The sequence below is a fragment of the Pan troglodytes genome, chromosome 11, assembly GCF_028858775.2.
Source record: "Pan troglodytes isolate AG18354 chromosome 11, NHGRI_mPanTro3-v2.0_pri, whole genome shotgun sequence".
Lineage (NCBI taxonomy): Eukaryota > Metazoa > Chordata > Mammalia > Primates > Hominidae > Pan > Pan troglodytes.
Window position 1 is genome coordinate 66,656,813 of NC_072409.2, and position 17,759 is coordinate 66,674,571.

General features: G+C 38.6%; 1 protein-coding gene and 1 long non-coding RNA gene across 10 annotated transcripts in view; one reads left to right on the forward strand and one right to left on the reverse strand.

Moving 5' to 3' along the window:
• The window catches only part of PCSK5 (proprotein convertase subtilisin/kexin type 5), a 465,695-nt gene that overhangs the window by 271,078 nt on the left and 176,858 nt on the right, over positions 1-17,759 (forward strand). For 7 of the 8 annotated variants that reach the window (XR_010148685.1, XR_010148686.1, XM_016960969.4 and 4 more), the window contains exons 13-16: positions 4,844-4,980; positions 10,103-10,246; positions 14,652-14,754; positions 16,442-16,635. Coding sequence is in view for 6 of the 8 variants with exons in the window: in XM_016960969.4 (XP_016816458.3) it covers positions 4,844-4,980; positions 10,103-10,246; positions 14,652-14,754; positions 16,442-16,635 (578 nt within the window). In the remaining 2 variants the exon portion in view is untranslated. Of the gene's footprint in view, positions 1-4,843; positions 4,981-10,102; positions 10,247-14,651; positions 14,755-16,441; positions 16,636-17,759 lie in introns of those variants that run through there. The other variant, XM_054658130.2, reaches the window with a different exon arrangement.
• LOC107976681 (uncharacterized) lies at positions 502-16,448 on the reverse strand. 2 transcript variants are annotated; one of them, XR_008537046.2, is made up of 4 exons: positions 16,088-16,448; positions 12,226-12,346; positions 10,677-10,792; positions 502-2,386 (listed from the first exon to the last, which is right to left on the reverse strand). It is a non-coding gene; the product is annotated as an uncharacterized LOC107976681 (long non-coding RNA). The 2 variants fall into 2 exon arrangements; XR_001720800.4 differs by lacking the exon at positions 12,226-12,346 and having other exon boundaries at positions 503-2,386; positions 16,088-16,388.

Here is a 17,759-nt window from a genome sequence, read left to right on the forward strand (position 1 = left end):
GTACTTATGTACCCACAAGAAGGAATGCATTTTGGGGTTGGTGAATGAATTGATAATAGTTTGCATATTGGAAGGTTTTTTACCAAAAAAAAAAAAACTTATCATTTTAGGTATTACAGACCTCTAGAACCAGTTCCTTTCTCCTTCTCAATCTTTCTTAAAGAAGTAATTGAGATTAGGAAAGAAAGAAAAAGCAAATAGTATGTTTTAAATACCCTGTATCAGAAGAAATTATTTAAAACTTACAAAAACCAAACATCTAAAGAAAACCAAAAACTCAACTACAGTGGAGCCAAATGAGTTCTCCAAGCTCTACCTTAAATTGTAATGAATCACTTTAAAAAAATAAAAAATAGAAGAGAGAAAAGAGAAAATTTCCAGGAATATTAGCCTGATGTCTAGTTCTGTAGTGAACATAAATACCATTTGAATAGTAGTGGATGATTCTGAAATTAAGATCCATTTACAATTTTAGAAATAATTATATGATAACACATAGCTGTCAGTATTTATAAAACATCTTGTTATTTAGTTGCCATAACATCACAGAAGAATGCTGTGGCCTTGTTACATTCACTAGACTCTTTAAGAGGAAGGGAAATAAAGCTTACAGTAATTATGTAAGTTATTTCCTGAGTTAATTCCTCTAAAGGATATACTACACTTGATGGTCATCTTTTCTACCAGGCTTCATCCAAAGTAATTTATTTGGAAACCACTTGCAGGGATAGGGCTGTGGGGCACCATTTTAATAACTGGATGCATAATTTGTGCCATCACATGCATATATCATTTCATCGAGCACATGATTATGAAGTCAACTTTGACAGGACAGAATTTCACTGCAAGAGGAGAAGTGGATAAAGGCATGGAGTTAATGTACTTAGGCTTTCAGCACACTGGCTCTGCTTTATTGACATTTTACCCACACTAATAATGTTGGCATGTGTCTGATCTCTTCACTGTTGGCACAGCGTGGATGTTCACACTGGGCATTAAGCTTTTTAGTTGATAAAAGAAGATCCCACAATTGGAATCTCCGTAGCAGGTATCCATGGTTTGACACTTGATTGTCTTAAGCAAGTATGTTCTTTGCAATGCAAAGCAAACCTACAAGCTATATTACCTTTTGTTTTATGCAGAGATGCAGTTTCCTTTAATGTTACAATGGTAGAAAATAAGAAGTAGCTGAAATATTGAATCCAAGTTAAAACACACAACAATGTGTACTCATAAAGGACGGAATGAAACTAGCAATGTAAAGCCCAGTTAGGTGATACAACAACCATTGGTGCCTGTTTTTTTTCCCCATCAACTCTTTCAGCAAAATGTGATGGTTGTGTTTGGCTGCATTTTCATTCCTCTCCTCAACTCTTATATTCACATGAAATTAATGAACATTCCAACTCTGAATAATGTGAAGAGACCAGGGGGTGGAAAACTGCTTAGCCACATAGACAGAGCTCATTTATGTTTGGGCTTTGAAACACTTACTTGAATTCTGATTTGTGGATATTTCTTCTTAGCACTCAGTTTATATTTAATTTTTGTGCCCGATGTGATTTGAAAGTGATTGGTAGCAATGAAATGACTTTCAAAGGTGGACAGGAAAGGGTGGAAGGGAAGAAACGTAGGGTCTGCTAATCCAGCAGTCAAATCATTGACCCATGAGTGATTAAAAGTTGGCTGAGGTTGTGGAAACAAGACTGCCCCTCATGTGATGGCAGCTTCAAGTCTCCTTTGTAGTTTTTGGATGTGAGGCAATGAGCCAAGTGTTCTGTCTAAACTGTTTGGGAACTGCTTTTAAGTTCGGCACTCTTGGAGAGGTATTGTGTGACAAGTTATTGCTTCAGTGCCCTCAAATGGCACCATGGCCTCCACGAATTAGAGCTTAAGCTGGAGCTGTGAGACTTAAGGAAGGAAGTGGTTCTAAACTGCTTTTCTGCCTCTAGCCATTTCTATATCAACATATTCCCTGTAACAACATCTCTCTGTTAGAAAGGGCCGTTTGAAAAAGCTCCTCTTCCCCTTCTCTGTTGTCTTCTTGCCCAACATACACATGTTGTGGGTTTTTAGTGAAGGATTCAATGGATGTAAGTTAAGTATATAATGACACAGCCATTTCTTCTTGTCCAAGTCTAGTCTTAAGCCATAAACTTGTGAAATGAGCTGATTGTGGTTGTTCAGTGGATTGTAGAATCTCCATAAAGTGCACCATCCTTTCTCTATTGAGGACCCATTCCAGTGGGAAAATATTCATGTAAAAAGCTACCATCTTCATCCTTGTCACTATGAGCCAAAGTTGCCAGATCCAACCTGGTTCCTCATTGAAGTGCCACACTCCTCTATTTCAAGAGGGAACCTTTATAGATCATATACAGATGTTCTAAAAAGAGAGAGAGAATAGGCTTCATGTCCAGGTAAACTTTGAAAATCACTGCCTCCCAATTAACCCCATTATGGAAATTGGTAAAACACATTTGCATATTCTGAAGATCTGAGATGTCCTCTATTAAAGAGTTCTACTCATCTGTGTTTGATTCAGCCTTTCCCAAATTTTTTGACCATGGGACACCTGAGAATGCTGCCTAATGATTTTCATTTTTCTGTCTTTCAAGGGTTTAGGAACATATAGCAGGTGATTTTCCTGTTTATTGCTTTTCTCTAGGGAATATTGCAAAGTGTTAGCCATTTACCTATCACAATCCAAAATTGTGTTTCTGAACCCTTTAGCTTTAGAATCCTGCTGGCATTTTAGAAAGAGCCTCAGAAGCACTGATAAAATACGTTTTTAAAAAATCAGAGTTCTAATATATTGTTATAAGAAGACTGAACTAGTTACTTTTATGTTTAGAAGGGCACGTTTTCTCTCAATGGGAAGAGGTACAGAGACGGTCAAATTATAACCACCAGTTTGTCTGGTAAACATGAGATTAAAGCAAAGAGAGTTGATTTGTGTGTTCTGAATAGCCATCAAACTTTAGTTACCATAACGTTTGTTACCATTTGTCCCCACTGAAGGAGAGAAATATCCGAGTAACTGGACATGATTGCCCCTAAGAAAATTTTAGAGATATTTTTCCTCTCTGTTTGCCTTGCTCACTTGCAATATTTTACTCTTTTTTTCTTTTTTTCAGTGAAATAATAGATGAACATAATTTTTTAAAGTTCTATACAAAAAGGACTTGCCCCGTCTTTCACTTTCCACTATGTAGGTTTCATCTTTACAGAAAATGTCTTCTGTATCTTTGGGATATTTATTTGGATAGTCAAGTCTATGTTATATACCTGCATAAGTGATGTGTTTATTTATTTGAGACGGAGTCTCGCTCTGTCATCCAGGCTGGAGTGCAGTGGCATGATCTAGGCTCACTGCAACCTCCGCTTCCTGGGTTCAAGGGATTCTCCTGCCTCAGCCCCCTGAGTAGTGGGACTACAGGTACACCACCATACCCAGCTAATTTTTGTATTTTTAGTAGAGACGGGGTTTCACCGTGTTGGCCAGACTGGTCTGAACTCCTGACCTCAGGTGATCTGCCCACCTCGGCCTCTCAAAGTGCTGGGATTACAGGCATGAACCGCTGCACCCACTTATTTCTTAATATGTTAATTTTGTACATTATTAATGTCTCTTTATTCTTGAAAGGGAATCTGTTTGTTTTCTTTCCCTTCATACTTCATATCTTTCAGGATTCCATTGCAGGAAACAGAATAATTCTAGCTATTTCAAGCAGGAAGAGATTTTAAACTGCAAATTCGGAGCTTTGGAAATCATTGGAAGGACTGAAAGAGCAGGATCTAGGCTGGGATTTCAGGCATAACTCCCTGAACTGGATAAGATTAGTGGGCAGTCTTTTTATTGAAGCATAATTTACCTACAATGTAAATTCAGTTTTTTATGTGAATAATTCAGTGAGTTTTGACAAATCTGTGTTGCTGTATAGCCACACGCCATTACTTTCAACATATAAAACAATTCTATCACCCTCAAAAATTCTCCATGCCTCTTTTCCTCACTCCTCCCCAGCCCCTGGCAACCACTGATCTGTTTCTTTATGTATAATTTTGCCTTTTCTAGAATATTGTATAAATTGAATCATGCAGTATGTAGTCTTTTGTATCTGGCTTCTTTCACTTAGCATAATGTTTTTTAAATTCATTTATATCATGGTATGTATTAGTAGTTATTACTGGGTAGTTTGTTGTATGGATATACAGTCATCCATTTTCAATCTGTGATTGAATTCACAGATGCAGAATCCACAGATACAGAGGGCCGACTGTACCATAATTTGTTTACACATTTACCAGTTGATGGACACTTGAGTTGTTTACAGTTTTGGGGAATTATGAACATTCATATGAAGTTTTTCGTGTGAACATATGTCTTCATTTATCTTGTTTAAATAGGAGGAGGATTGTTGAGTTTTATGGTGAGTGTGTGTGTAACTTTATAGGAACTGTCAAACTGTTTTCCAGAGCCTCGTATCATTTTGCACTCCTATCAGCAGTATAAGAGAGCCCTAGCTCCTCCACGTCTTCAATACTCTACTGTCAGTCTTGTAGATAGAGTCTTAACCTGGTTTTCCTGATCCCCAGTGGGTTCTCCCTTCCAGACTTGCTATTACATAGCCAGCCCCAATTCTGTTTCTCTGTGGTAAAACAATGATTTATATGTATATGTATATATATATCTGCAAATTGGTGACATCCAGGATGCAGACCAGCTCTAGTGCCCAGCTGAACTTGCTAATGGATACAAAAAACAGTGTTGATTGTGGTATTAACTAGACCCTCATTGGATTTGAAATATCGCACATAACAATGTTTTATTCACTTTCAGGCTATTTGATCACTCCATGGAAGGATTCAAAAACTGGGAGTTCATGACCATTCATTGCTGGGGAGAAAGAGCTGCTGGTGACTGGGTCCTTGAAGTTTATGATACTCCCTCTCAGCTAAGGAACTTTAAGACTCCAGGTGAGAACTCCCTTTCTATACATTGTTCTACTGTGTAGAAGAAAATGATGGAGTATATTTTGGCCAGAGTTTTTCACACTCACATATTAGCATCTTTTCTCATGTGGTTCATTTCATGTGTGCTTTGAATTACCTGCATGTGTTTCAGTTCTCAAGATTACCATTTGAGAGATAATAATTTAAGGATAGGAAATAAAGAATACATATAGTATAGAACAAAACATGACAGCTTTTGATTGATGTTTCAGAATACATGATCCACATCTCTAACCAGCTTCCCAGACTTTCTATGTCTGTAAACAAGCCAGCCTGTCTACCGGCACTGAGTTCAATTGCGTAATTTCCCAAGAAGAGACAGGCTTCCTTAGTTATCTATTTCTTTTTAGTTTTCCCTAAATTTACTTTTCAGTTTAGGCAAGACATTGAGCTCGGCCCATGCCAGCTAATCTGGGTACCACCAAAGAAAATGATGATGATATTCTTCCCTGCATGAGCCCAAGAGCCAAGGAAAAAGAAACCCTTCTTGACATGTAAAACAGAAATTATGATGTTAACAAAGGTCTTTTCAGGTAGGCTCAGTCTGTTTCTGCACATAGCCTATTCCCGTCTTCATGCTAACCTGTAAAGCTTGTTTATAATATAAAATAAGGGAAAGTACAAGGCAACATGGGGTGAGAGACTGTGTGGCCATTTACAGAGCCCTACAGAGTGGCTCAGCAGTGAATGATCCGTTTGATAACTAATGAGCTTCCCACCCATCCATGAACACATCTTCAGCCGTCAGATAAAGTCCTCCTTCTCAGTGCTCTGTCCAGTCCTCTTTAGAAGAACCAGGCTTGGGGGAAGTTTTAGGACTGACGTCCAGTTCTAGCCCTCTCCAGATTACAGAATAAAGTAACCTAGACATTCTGTAATTGTAGGAGTGTGTAGCATTCAGATACAGCTAGCTGCACAGGGCAAAGGAGGCACACAGCAGAACACAGGGATAAAGGGCACGTTTGCCAGACTTTTGCCTGCCAATCTGAGAAAGTTACTCATTCTGAGAGATCCATTGTTGACTGTACATTTTGGTTATCTCTTCCCTAGTTCTGTAATGAGGTTCATCTTTGTTTGCCACAGTGGTCCCATAATCAGGGAGGTCAAAGCCAGAATGGTGGCCAGGTCACAATGAATCAGGATAAACGTTTTGTTAAAGAGTATCTGTGCCCAGCTCACCTCCAGAATGCAGCCTGAATATAGTGGTTACCAAGTTTTTATCAAGAAAGCAAATGTTTGTCAATAAGGCAGGATTGATAGAGAAAACATGCAGATTATAGCCCAGAGTTTCTAGACCCTTTCACCTCTTCGTAATCTACATAGTTCCCAGGATCTTCCTCTCTCCTTTCTTCCTCTTTGCAGCGCATGCTTATTGCCCTGCCATGAGGTTGCACAGGGTCATGGCACATAGGTGAAACGGAAGCATGGTGACTGGGCTGTGATCCATTAGCAGGCATCACTGCTGGACTCTTACAGGACAAGAGACCCCGGAGAAATAAACACTGTCAAATGTGGCAGTTGTGTACCAAGGAAGGTGCAGACATAAAGAGTATGTTTTTGAGCATTTTAAAGTTATAAAACTAACTAAACGTGACTCTGTTCTTTATTACCACCAGACACCAGAAATTCTACTCTCCATGATAAGCCCAGGCTGCTCCTAAGGGCTACTGGTTAACCATGCATTGCATCTAAGGGTCAGGGGTCACGAATATAAATCCCTCTGCCCTCAAGAAGTTCTGAGTCTATACAGAGCTTAACATGATTATGTGCATTTAAAACTCTACAGAAGCTCAGATAATCTAGAGTTACCTATTTCATAGCAGAGGCATCTCCTTATACTATTTAAATGTTCACATTTAACCCTAGTCACCTCCAGTCATTTTAGAGGTGTTGAGGTGTTCTTTTTACGCCAGACGAGAGATACCCTGGCCTGGAGACTTTAATAGAAACATATAGTCTTTGTGTATCTTTACTTCAACCAACCTTTCATTTCAGGATTAGTTACACCTTTAGTAAGGGACTTTGAGTGTCCTGTTTATGGGTGGGGGTGTGTGTGTGTGTGTATGTGCATGTGCCTATATCATTGTCTCTGTGGTGTACAGTCCTATGATAGGTTTCTTCCTCTCTGATTAATAAGGGTTACATCAGTAAGCGAGTAGAAATTCAGTTGGATCTGTAGAATTTTCTAGCCCAATTAAATGGTAGACTCATCCCCTAATATAGAACTTCCTGGCTCCAAACTGAATTTATATTTATTTATTATCTCTTCTCATTTATTTATTATTACAATACATATTAAGAGCGTTTGAGGGTGTTGTTTTGATTTTTGGCACATTGAACCTATCTATGCAGATTGCATTTATGTGTTAGCAAGGAAGATGAGTTTTTCTCCTTCTGTGTTTACACAGCTATTTCATAATAACAGGTTTCAATATTAATTGCAAAATCATCTATAAATTTAGCAAACAGAAAAAGGGGTAGAGGAGAACAAAAAATGATGGCCCAAATATGGCAGTTATTTGAAGTGAATCATAGTAGAGGTTCTAAGGAAATAAAATTACATAATAAGTGAAATATAAAGAGATGAATTACACAGGAAGGATATCCCTAGTGGGCTTATGATGATGTCCTTCAGAAATGGCACAAAGGGAAATAATTTTGAGACAGCACTCTTCAAAGCACTTAGAGGGTAAACTTTTGCATCCAAAATGATCTTAAATAAAATGAACTAAATTTTAAGGTGACTGATGATTAGGATGACCTATAGTGTCCTTGTATTATATGCTTCATTTGTACACTTGAGAGATGCCATAAGGAAAATGCGTTCTCTTTTGCACTGCTACCTAAAGGCAATCAGATAGGTCATCAATTTCCAGCAGTCATTCACTTCTTATCACTTCCTAATGCATGTTACTTAGAATTCTGGGCCTGAATAATACCCTGATTGTGAAAAGCTTGTTCATTAACAAATGAGTCCAAAGAAAAGCTGGCAGAGGGCAAACCATATATAAACCAATTGTACTGGTCCAATGTAAAAGTCAGAAAAAAATGCATGCATCACAGAATGTGTTCATTTTTAAATGTCAGGCTCCTAAACTCCTAGAAATGAATAGGAGATAATTTTGTATATGATTTAAAAACACAGGATTTGGAATCGGAGTATGTTTTAATACCAGTCTGTCCTCTTATTGCCTTTGCGGAAGTTCCCAACCTCTGTGGCTCTGTTTCCTCCTCTATATATTGGGAATGTTAGTACCCACCTTAGAGTTGTTTTGAACATTGAATGGAATAAAACTTACAAATCACTTAGACTGGTGCTTAGCATATAGAAAGCACTTAAAAACATCAAACATCGATTTGATGGTGATGGTAGGTGCTAATAGATGAAGGACGCTGACAAGCTGAAATCCGTCACTTTCTGAGCTAGCCCCAGACCCTAGCCCCTGACCTTGTCTAGATTCTATGCATTAAGCCAAGGTGAGAGGGGTTCTGAGGGGCATTCTACCTTCCTACCAGCATATGCCTATGTTTGTAATGGTTTTGTCTTAATCACTTCTGCTTACGGTTGATTCCTTTTGATGTCAGTTTTACTAACTTTAATGAAATGGAGGCACGTTTCCTTTTTTTTTTTTTTTTTTACTTTTTGCATTGAACAGAATTTTATGAAGCTAAGAAATAAGTTAACAAATAAGAACTAAACTAAAGCAAAATGCTCCTTGTAAGTGATCCAAACTCATAGAAGGTGAAACACTTGCCTCAGGTCTCAAGGCGTTCCTGCCCAGAAAATGCTGTTTTGGGCCAAGTGTGGTGGCTCACGTCTGTAATCCCAGCACTTAGGGAGGCTAAGGCGGGTGGATCACCTGAGGTCAGGAGTTCAAGACCAGCCTGACCAACATGGTGAAACCCTGTCTCTACTAAAAAATACAAAAATTAGCTGAGCATGGTGGGGGCCACCTGTAATCCCAGCTACTTGGGAGGATAAGGCAGGAGAATTGCTTGAACCAGGGAGTCAGAGGTTGCAGTGAGCCTAGATCATGCCATTGCACTCCAGCCTGGGTGACAGAACGAAATCAAAAAAAAAGAAAGAAAATGCTGTTTTGCATATTGACCCATAGAACATTCTGCAGTGATGGAAATGCTGTCCAGTAGGATGGCCACTAGCCACATATGGCTCTTGAGCACTGGAAATATGGTTAGTGTGATGGAGAAGCTGAATCTCAAAATTTTTGTTAATTTTAGTTCATTTAAGTTTAAATAATCAAATGTTTAATGGCTATCACATTGGACAGCACAGGTCTATAGGACAGTATAATTAGTGATGTTTTCTTAATATTGAATGACCGATACCAGGAATTAGGGAGAGCAAAGAGTTGTTCTGTCTACTTATTAACAAGTCAGATAATGCCAAAAAAAATTTTTTTTTTTTGAGATGGAGTCTTGCCCTGTTGCCCAGGCTGGAGTGCAGTGGCGTGATCTCCGCTCACTGCAACCTCCGCCTCCCAGGTTCAAGTGATTCTCCTGCCTCAGCCTCCCAAGTAGCTGGGACTACAGGCACATGCCACTGCGCCTGGCTAATTTTTTTTTGTATTTTTAGTAGAGATGGAGTTTCACCATGTTAGCCAGGATGGTCTCAATCTCCTGACCTCGTGATCCACCAGTCTCAGCCTCCCAAGGTGCTGGGATTACAGGCATGAGCCACCGCACCGGGCCATATAAGACTTTTTATACCTAGAAAAACAAAGCCTTCTATTAAGTCCTGGGATTCTCTTAAATATTTCTAATTTGAAATTCAGCCCTTGATCCAGCAATCTGAAGTGTGTTTGTTTCTCAGTCTTCCTATAAATGCTGACTAAATCAAGGCCTCTCTTGTAGTACATGCTCAGTCAATATGTGGTATGTGAATTATTAAATAATTCTGCAAATGATGAGAAATACGCATTTCTAGCTCTGCGTTTGATGTAGTGATTCATATCCATCTGCCTCCCACAGTTCTGTTGCTTTTTCTTGAGTGAGAAGGACTTAAAGATGTTACAGAGCTAAAGAGGGAAAATTTGGTCATGCTGTGATTTCATTATTATTTCTCAAGGTAAATTGAAAGAATGGTCTTTGGTCCTCTATGGCACCTCCGTGCAGCCATATTCACCAACCAATGAATTTCCGAAAGTGGAACGGTTCCGCTATAGCCGAGTTGAAGACCCCACAGATGACTATGGCACAGAGGATTATGCAGGTGAGCTGGCTTCCAGTGGGACACAGGCTAAAAAGAGGCAGCTCATGCATCATCCCACCACATGGGAGAACAGAATGGAATGGAATGGAATAGAATAGAATAGAATAGAACAGAACAGAATAGAACAGAACAGAATAGAATAGAACAGAACAATCTACTACCCATATTCTGACATATTTTCTTCCCCTTAAATATTTGTGTGTGTATATCAGTGCACTCATATATTCAAATACCCATATGTGTTATCTACAAAGCTAATAGTCCATACTGTGATTGTACCATGATATAGTTAATCTGTAATCTGGGACATATTGTTCGCTTACAGAATTTTACACTATTTTAAACACGGTTTGGATAAACATCATTATTTATCAATCTTTGTCTATATCTTCATTATTTCTTTAGAATAGAGTTCTGTTTTGAGACTTACTGCATCAAAGAGGATAATCAGCTTTAGGGCTTGGAAACATTTTGTCACTTGCTATCCAGACAAGATGTACCAGTCTTCACTGTGACCAGCTATGTGATTGTTTATTACACTCATTCCTGCCAACAGAAAAAAATAAAGAGAAAAAAAAGTAAAAAAAAGAAAGAGGTGAACGTTTTAAAAATGTTATAGCTTTGATTGCCTGTAAATCTAAACATTTCTTCCTCTGTAGTTCTCTGAATTAAATACAACTGTCTTTTACCCATTTTTCTATTCGAAGTACAGTAATCCTCTTATCTCCTTGTGAACACTCTGTATGTTATTGTCTCTCACATTGTTTCGTCTTTGCTGAAAACATATTATCACTTATCACTGTTAAGTTTTGTTTTGTTTTGTGTTGTTTTGACAAAAAAAAACTATTAGAGGCTGGGGTTTATGGTCTCAGATATAACACTGATATTTTGCAGAAGTTTTATCCTTTAATGTCTACTGAATATTCACATGCTTTGCTTGGTAATCTCTTATTTTTTACATTTGGCCATTAATTCATCTGGAACTCATTTTGGTTTATGACATATAGTGTCAATTGAAGCTCTGTCTTTAGTTATTTTCCAGACAGACTAACATCATTGGCCAAGTAACTATCCCTTCTTTTTTTATTAGTTTAGGATGCTTCCTTTGTAACAATATAGTAAGTTCTTATACCAGCATCTTTTCTGGTTCCACCTTTTCTGATTCATCAATCTAATAATTCTCAAACCAATACCACCCACACTGTTTTGTTTTCATTTCATGATGTATTTTTATATTTGTAGAACATCTGCTTCCCATTTCCATAGCAATTATTGCCCTATTATTCTTCCAGATGAATTTTAGAATGATTTTTAAGTCTCCCTTTAAAAGTCTCATTGGAATTTAATTTGAATTTATATGCAATCTTATGGGAAGAATTGTTTTTGCAACATACAATCTTTCCATTTAAAACATAGATCATGTCCCACTTTACTGAAATCTTTTAATTTTATGTAGTTTTCTTCTTGTTAGCGTTACACCTAAGTATTTTGGGCCTTGGTGCTCTTATAGTGGAAAATATTCCATGCTTTCTAACTAGTATATGCTGGTGTGTAGGAAATCTATTGGTTGTATTTATTTTATATATGGCCACTTTGCTTAACTCTCTCATTAATTTATATAGTTTAGAGTTGATTTTCTGGGATGGTTTAGGTATTACAGCCTTATCATCTGCAAATTGGTTTTGTTGTCCTTCTTGTCATTATTTCTGACTACTGTCTTGTTGCATTGGCTAGCACTCCTAGGAGCATTCAATCCTTCTAAGATATGACATGTAACACATAATGGACAAAGCTTCTCCTAATGAAGAACTATTTATAGGCCAGGTGCGGTGGCTCACGCCTGTAATCCCAGCACTTTGGGAGGCTGAGGAGGGTGGATTGCCTGAGCTCAGGAGTTTGAGACTAGCCTGAGCAACATGGTGAAACCCCATCTCTACTAAAAATACAAAAAGAAATTAGCCGGGTGTGGTGGCACGCACCTGTAATCCCAGCTACTGGAGAGGCTGAGGCACAAGAATCACTTGAACTCAGGAGGCGGAGGTTGTAGTGAGCCGGGATCATACCACTTCACTCCAGCCTGGGAACAGAGTGAGACTCAGTCTCAAAAAAATAAAAAAGAAAAGAAAAGAAAAAAAAGAACTATAAGTACAAGTTTAATGTATCTTTAGATGAGAAATATTTTTTCTTGCAGTTCTGAGATTTTCCTCTAAATACTAAAAATAAAAGTACTTCATTAACCACCTGAACAGACTATCTTACATACACATGTGGTTACTTTTATTCTAAACAGATAGCATCCTAGAATCAATAAACATGCTTGAAATTAAGACCAATTGAGCTTATCAGAGCTGGATTGTATTAGATTTTGTGATGTTTTGCTTTGAGCGTATAGCATTGCTATTTATATTTTAACTAGCAAACTATTTTGTCTTCTCGGATAGGAGAAAGTAGATCCAAAAAACATAAATAGAGTATAATAGTAAGCTGTTACTCTTTATTCATATTTTGGTAATGTTTCCCATTCAAATTTTGGAATGTTGAGATTCAGAACAGTTATATATCTTTGTGGTTTTTCTGATTATATCTCTAAAACATCAACATTGGCACTTGTGAGAGAACCAAGACAATTATTGCATTATTATCCTGCAACCTACAATGCTAAACTTCATCTGGGACAGTTTAAGATGATAAAAGAAACAGCATAGTATGTGAACTTGCCATACAGTGAGAGCCCTTTTGGCAAATATCAAGAATAAATATTTGGGATTTTTTTTTTTTTATTCTAGAAGTCATCTGGTGAAAATTTAGGGCCACCCATGACTCCTTTCCTTTGGAGCTGCAGTTTTCACCTTCATTTAGAAGTCAGCCAGATTAGAGACACAGATGGCGTTATCATAACCAGATTCCCGTACTGTGTCATTGGATCCAAGGGACTGTGAGATCACAGCTGGCTGAACTTCAGTCCATAGACAGCAGAGACACCACTCCCCTGGTGTACGATGGCAAATGGCTAAAATGTCCCAAGTTGCAGTAGCTATGGAATTTGGAGATCGATTTGAAGCTTTGGGGAAAATAGAAATAAGCAGTGCTGTCAAATGCCTCTTGCAGTTAATCAGAAGTATATTCAAGTCTGCAGCATTTTGAAATGACTTATTTCCATTCAGATGGAGAAGTCATCCCTAGTACGTGATTTGCTACATCTAAGCAGGAATTTTTACCTAAGTATCAGGGCCTACGTTGATCCCCTCTCCTCACCATGTGATACTGGGCAAGCCACTGAAATTCTTGGAAAATCAGTTTCCTCATCAGTAAAATGAGGGTATTTGACTACCAGATTTTTTCTCTAAGTCATTCCACCCGAGTTCTAACATTTTTTTATGTTTCTGTGATTCAGTTAATTATGAAACATAGTCCCATAATGACTCAAAGAAACCAAGGTATAACAGTAAGTCCTTTGGGTTACAATAAGTAGATTTTCTACTACCCTTGACTTACTATTTGTACATTTCATTCAATATATTTATTGCTAGTTAAAATCATAGGAATTTTCAGTGGGAAAGAGTTTGCAGATTATGAGACCAAATGTTCCAGAATATGGAGAACAAAGAAGAGAATTAAAAACTTCTATAACTAGCCCATGTCATTAGAAAGTTTTTCATCAATCACAAAATAGCTCCATCTTTCTGGCATTTTTTTTCTTACTGTTCATTATCTTCAGTTCTATACCAAAGAATATGTAGTAAGAGAGACTGGGAACTTTCATCCCAGGTCTGGAATCCTTTAAGCTTGCTTGCGTTTTTTTTAAATTTATATGTCATTTTCTTTTGTTGAATTGCCCATTGGCCTTTGTGTAGGATGCAATTTTAAATCTATTATCTGTGTCTGAGACTGGATGCTGATAAGCTTGTGCCAGGTGCTGTAATGGTGTTTCTTCCTGGCCACAGTGTTTCAGAGGTATTCAGTAGCTTTAATGAGACAGGTCATTTGGTCCAGGCATTAAATAATAATGCTTTTTTCTTTTTTGTCAACAACTTCTCTCTTTTCTACAAATCCAATCTTTTTACTATTACACATACTTAATTGCAGTTGGTTTTTTTCCAGTTGCTACAGTTCATTTGAATTCTAAAATATTTATCTACCACAAGGCAGCCATATATGCTTTGAAGACCAGGCCATGACTAGAATTTATATTCTTTATACCTAGGTAATTGAGGTTGCCTAGGAATCAAAAGTCAAAAAAAGTCAAGAGCTCATCTCTGGACCTAAAGCCACATTGACAATTATTCCTCTGTCTTAAAGAAACTCTCTGCATAAGAAAAAAAAGGTCTTATTTTATACCAAATTCAAGGTAAAGCTGACCTGCTCTAAAATCATTTTTCCAAGTATTGTTCTGTCTTTTGGAAAGGTCCCTGCGACCCTGAGTGCAGTGAGGTTGGCTGTGACGGGCCAGGACCAGACCACTGCAATGACTGTTTGCACTACTACTACAAGCTGAAAAACAATACCAGGTAAGAGAGGTGCCAAGTCACATCCCCACAGCATGTGCCAGGCATCTTAGGAGTTCCTGCAAGGCTAATACCATGGGGTGTGTGCAGGCCACTGGCATCTTCCACTATTCTCCCGCCAGGACCGAAACATAGAAAAGAGGCTGCTGTGCAGGCCGACTGTCTCCCTGTGTTATTCAGAATGGTGAAAACTATATTGAGTTACAAAACGCAAAATGTGCATGTATGCTGTGAAACTGCAAATGTCTTCTCTCACGTTTGGAGGACGGTGGAGGAACCAGCTAAGCACCTGCCCCTCCAGACCTTTCTTTTTTTTTTTTTTTTTAATTGACAAGTAAAAACTGCATGTATTTATAATGCATAACATGATGTTTATATATATATATGTGTGTGTGTATATATATACACACACACACATACATACATACACACATTTTGGAACAACTAAATCCAGCTATTTAACATATGCATTAGCTCACATACTTATGTTTTTTTGTGGCCAGAATACTTAAACACTACTCTCGTCACAATTTTCAAGTACACAATAAATTGTTTTTAACTCTAGTCATCATGAGGTACAATAGATTTCTTGAACTTATTCCTCCCATCTCACACAAGTTTCATGTCCTTTCCACCCCACTGATGTTTGATTTCATGACTTCACAAAGATGCCAATGCACAGGCCAAACTGATGCTTTTCCACATTTTCCAGCACATAGGCCATCAGTGTGGCAAAGGGGTTGGTCCTGCTTGATCTCACTCTTCTGCCCTGGGCACTAAGGTGGACCCTGTGCCTCTGAGCCCCTGGTGTCTGCTTGAGCTGTGCAGATATGTTTCCTGGGCAGAGCCAAGGAATGGTGACTGCTCCCATCAGAGTTCATCCTGACCTCCCCTTGTCTCCCACAGCCCCACCCACCTTCTCCCTCCTCCTTCAGGCGAAAACTCACTAAGCATAGCTGCCACACGGTTCCTCCATACTCCAGTCCCCCAGACAGACCCAGACGTGTTAAGAATTCCTGTTGTAAGTCTGCTGGAATTTAAATTCCTTAAGAGAAAGGAGGACTTTGGCTATCTCCCAGCCTCTGTTATCTCCTGCACTTAGCAAAATGCCTGACATTTAATTGGTGCTCAGTAAATATTTGTTGAATGGATAAATAAAGCTCTGTGCTTCCATTATGGGCAAACAAGAAAGTTTTTTTTTTAAGTGTTCTCATATACAACATAAATTTAAATATATTTATATTAATTTAGACAATAGCATACAACCACCAGCGCCACTCACACATGCACATACAGGATCCATATGACAAACAACACACAAAAATAGAAGTCACACCTTTTTAAAGGGACCTTTTTGAATAGAGCTGTGGTTCCCACATAGTTTTCCTCTGATTCACCACCATAACCTTCCTCTCTGTAACCACCATCATTTTTCAAGAGCTAGGTGCAAACCAGGAAATGGTTTGAAAAGTCCTTGGTAGATTTGGTGTTGGGTAACTGCATTGCTACTTCAGCACACTGTGCAGGAGGAAGTTTAACAAACAATCTGGCTCTCTGGATGTGGTGTTGGCATCCTGGTTTAAAAGTGATTTGGAAGCTGAGCTCAGCCATTTGCTCAGCACCTCCAAGAGAATGCTGGGGACTGGTTTGCTCATGACGCTGCCTTCTTTCTTATTGTTTCACAATGCAGGGTCTGTGTCTCCAGCTGCCCCCCTGGCCACTACCACGCCGACAAGAAGCGCTGCAGGAAGTGTGCCCCCAACTGTGAGTCCTGCTTTGGGAGCCATGGTGACCAATGCATGTCCTGCAAATATGGATACTTTCTGAATGAAGAAACCAACAGCTGTGTTACTCACTGCCCTGATGGGTCATATCAGGATACCAGTAAGCTCACTTCAAATACTTGGGTTTTAGAGAGGAAATGTGGTGTTTTCATTTGAGTGACCTCAGGAGGGATAGCCTCTTTGTGAAATCTGGAATTGTGCTTCATATCAAACAGGATCTAGTTCATTTATTTTAAGAGAACCCTTTAGAAGCTTTATGTAAAAATGCTTATAACTTTGTCAGAGTATCCTCAAGACCACCCCCAGATTCAGTGATTTGCTGGGAATATTCACAAGGCCTGGGGTATAGTCGTGCTCATGAACTCACAGATAGGAGATATTACAGCAAAAAATCATCAAAGGGAAAAGGCATATGGAACAAGGTTCAGCCACACAGGGCATGTTCACTTCCCCGTGCAACAATGCGTGATGACATGCATGAAATGTTGTCTACCAGGGAACCTCATTAGAGACTCAGGGCCCAGGGTTGTCACTGGGGACTGGTCAGACCTGACACATACCAAAATTCCAGACTCTTCAAAGGAAAATAGGTGTTCACCATAAACCATATTGTTTATACAAACAGTTTAGACAAAGTGAGCCACTCTTTTCAGGGTAGTGGGAACCCTCCCAAAATTCAAGTTCCCAGATGTGCCAGCCATGGGCCAACCTTACAAGCAGATTTGCTAAGGACAACATTCAGGCTGCTCTTTTCTGCACACTGACCAAATAGACACCAGGCCTGTATGATATCAAAATATACTTTTTAAAAAGTTCAAAAAATATAACTGTCTTTTAAGAGTAGAATGAACATTTGTCAATGACATATTTAACCCACTAATGAGGGAACTTGCAAGGTGACAAATAGGGCTAAAAGATGATCAGGTACTGTAGTCCACCAGGAAAGGCAAAATGGAAATCCTTTTGCTAAGTTGGAGACAAAATTGAATAATTTAATAATTTTCTACATGGCAATAGAAGTAGAATTTGGGGGAGTGTTTTTTTTCTAATGAATAGGAGTAATTTGCAACTTTACCAAACAAAAATGTGTGCCTTAACACAGAGTTTGGGCCCTAATCAGCCATCATTAGCAAACAGACGAAGGTATATTGCCCTAGAGAATTAAATAGTCTTCAGATAGACCTCTTAGACAGTGCTCTAGTGTGGCTCTGAAAAGGACTGCAG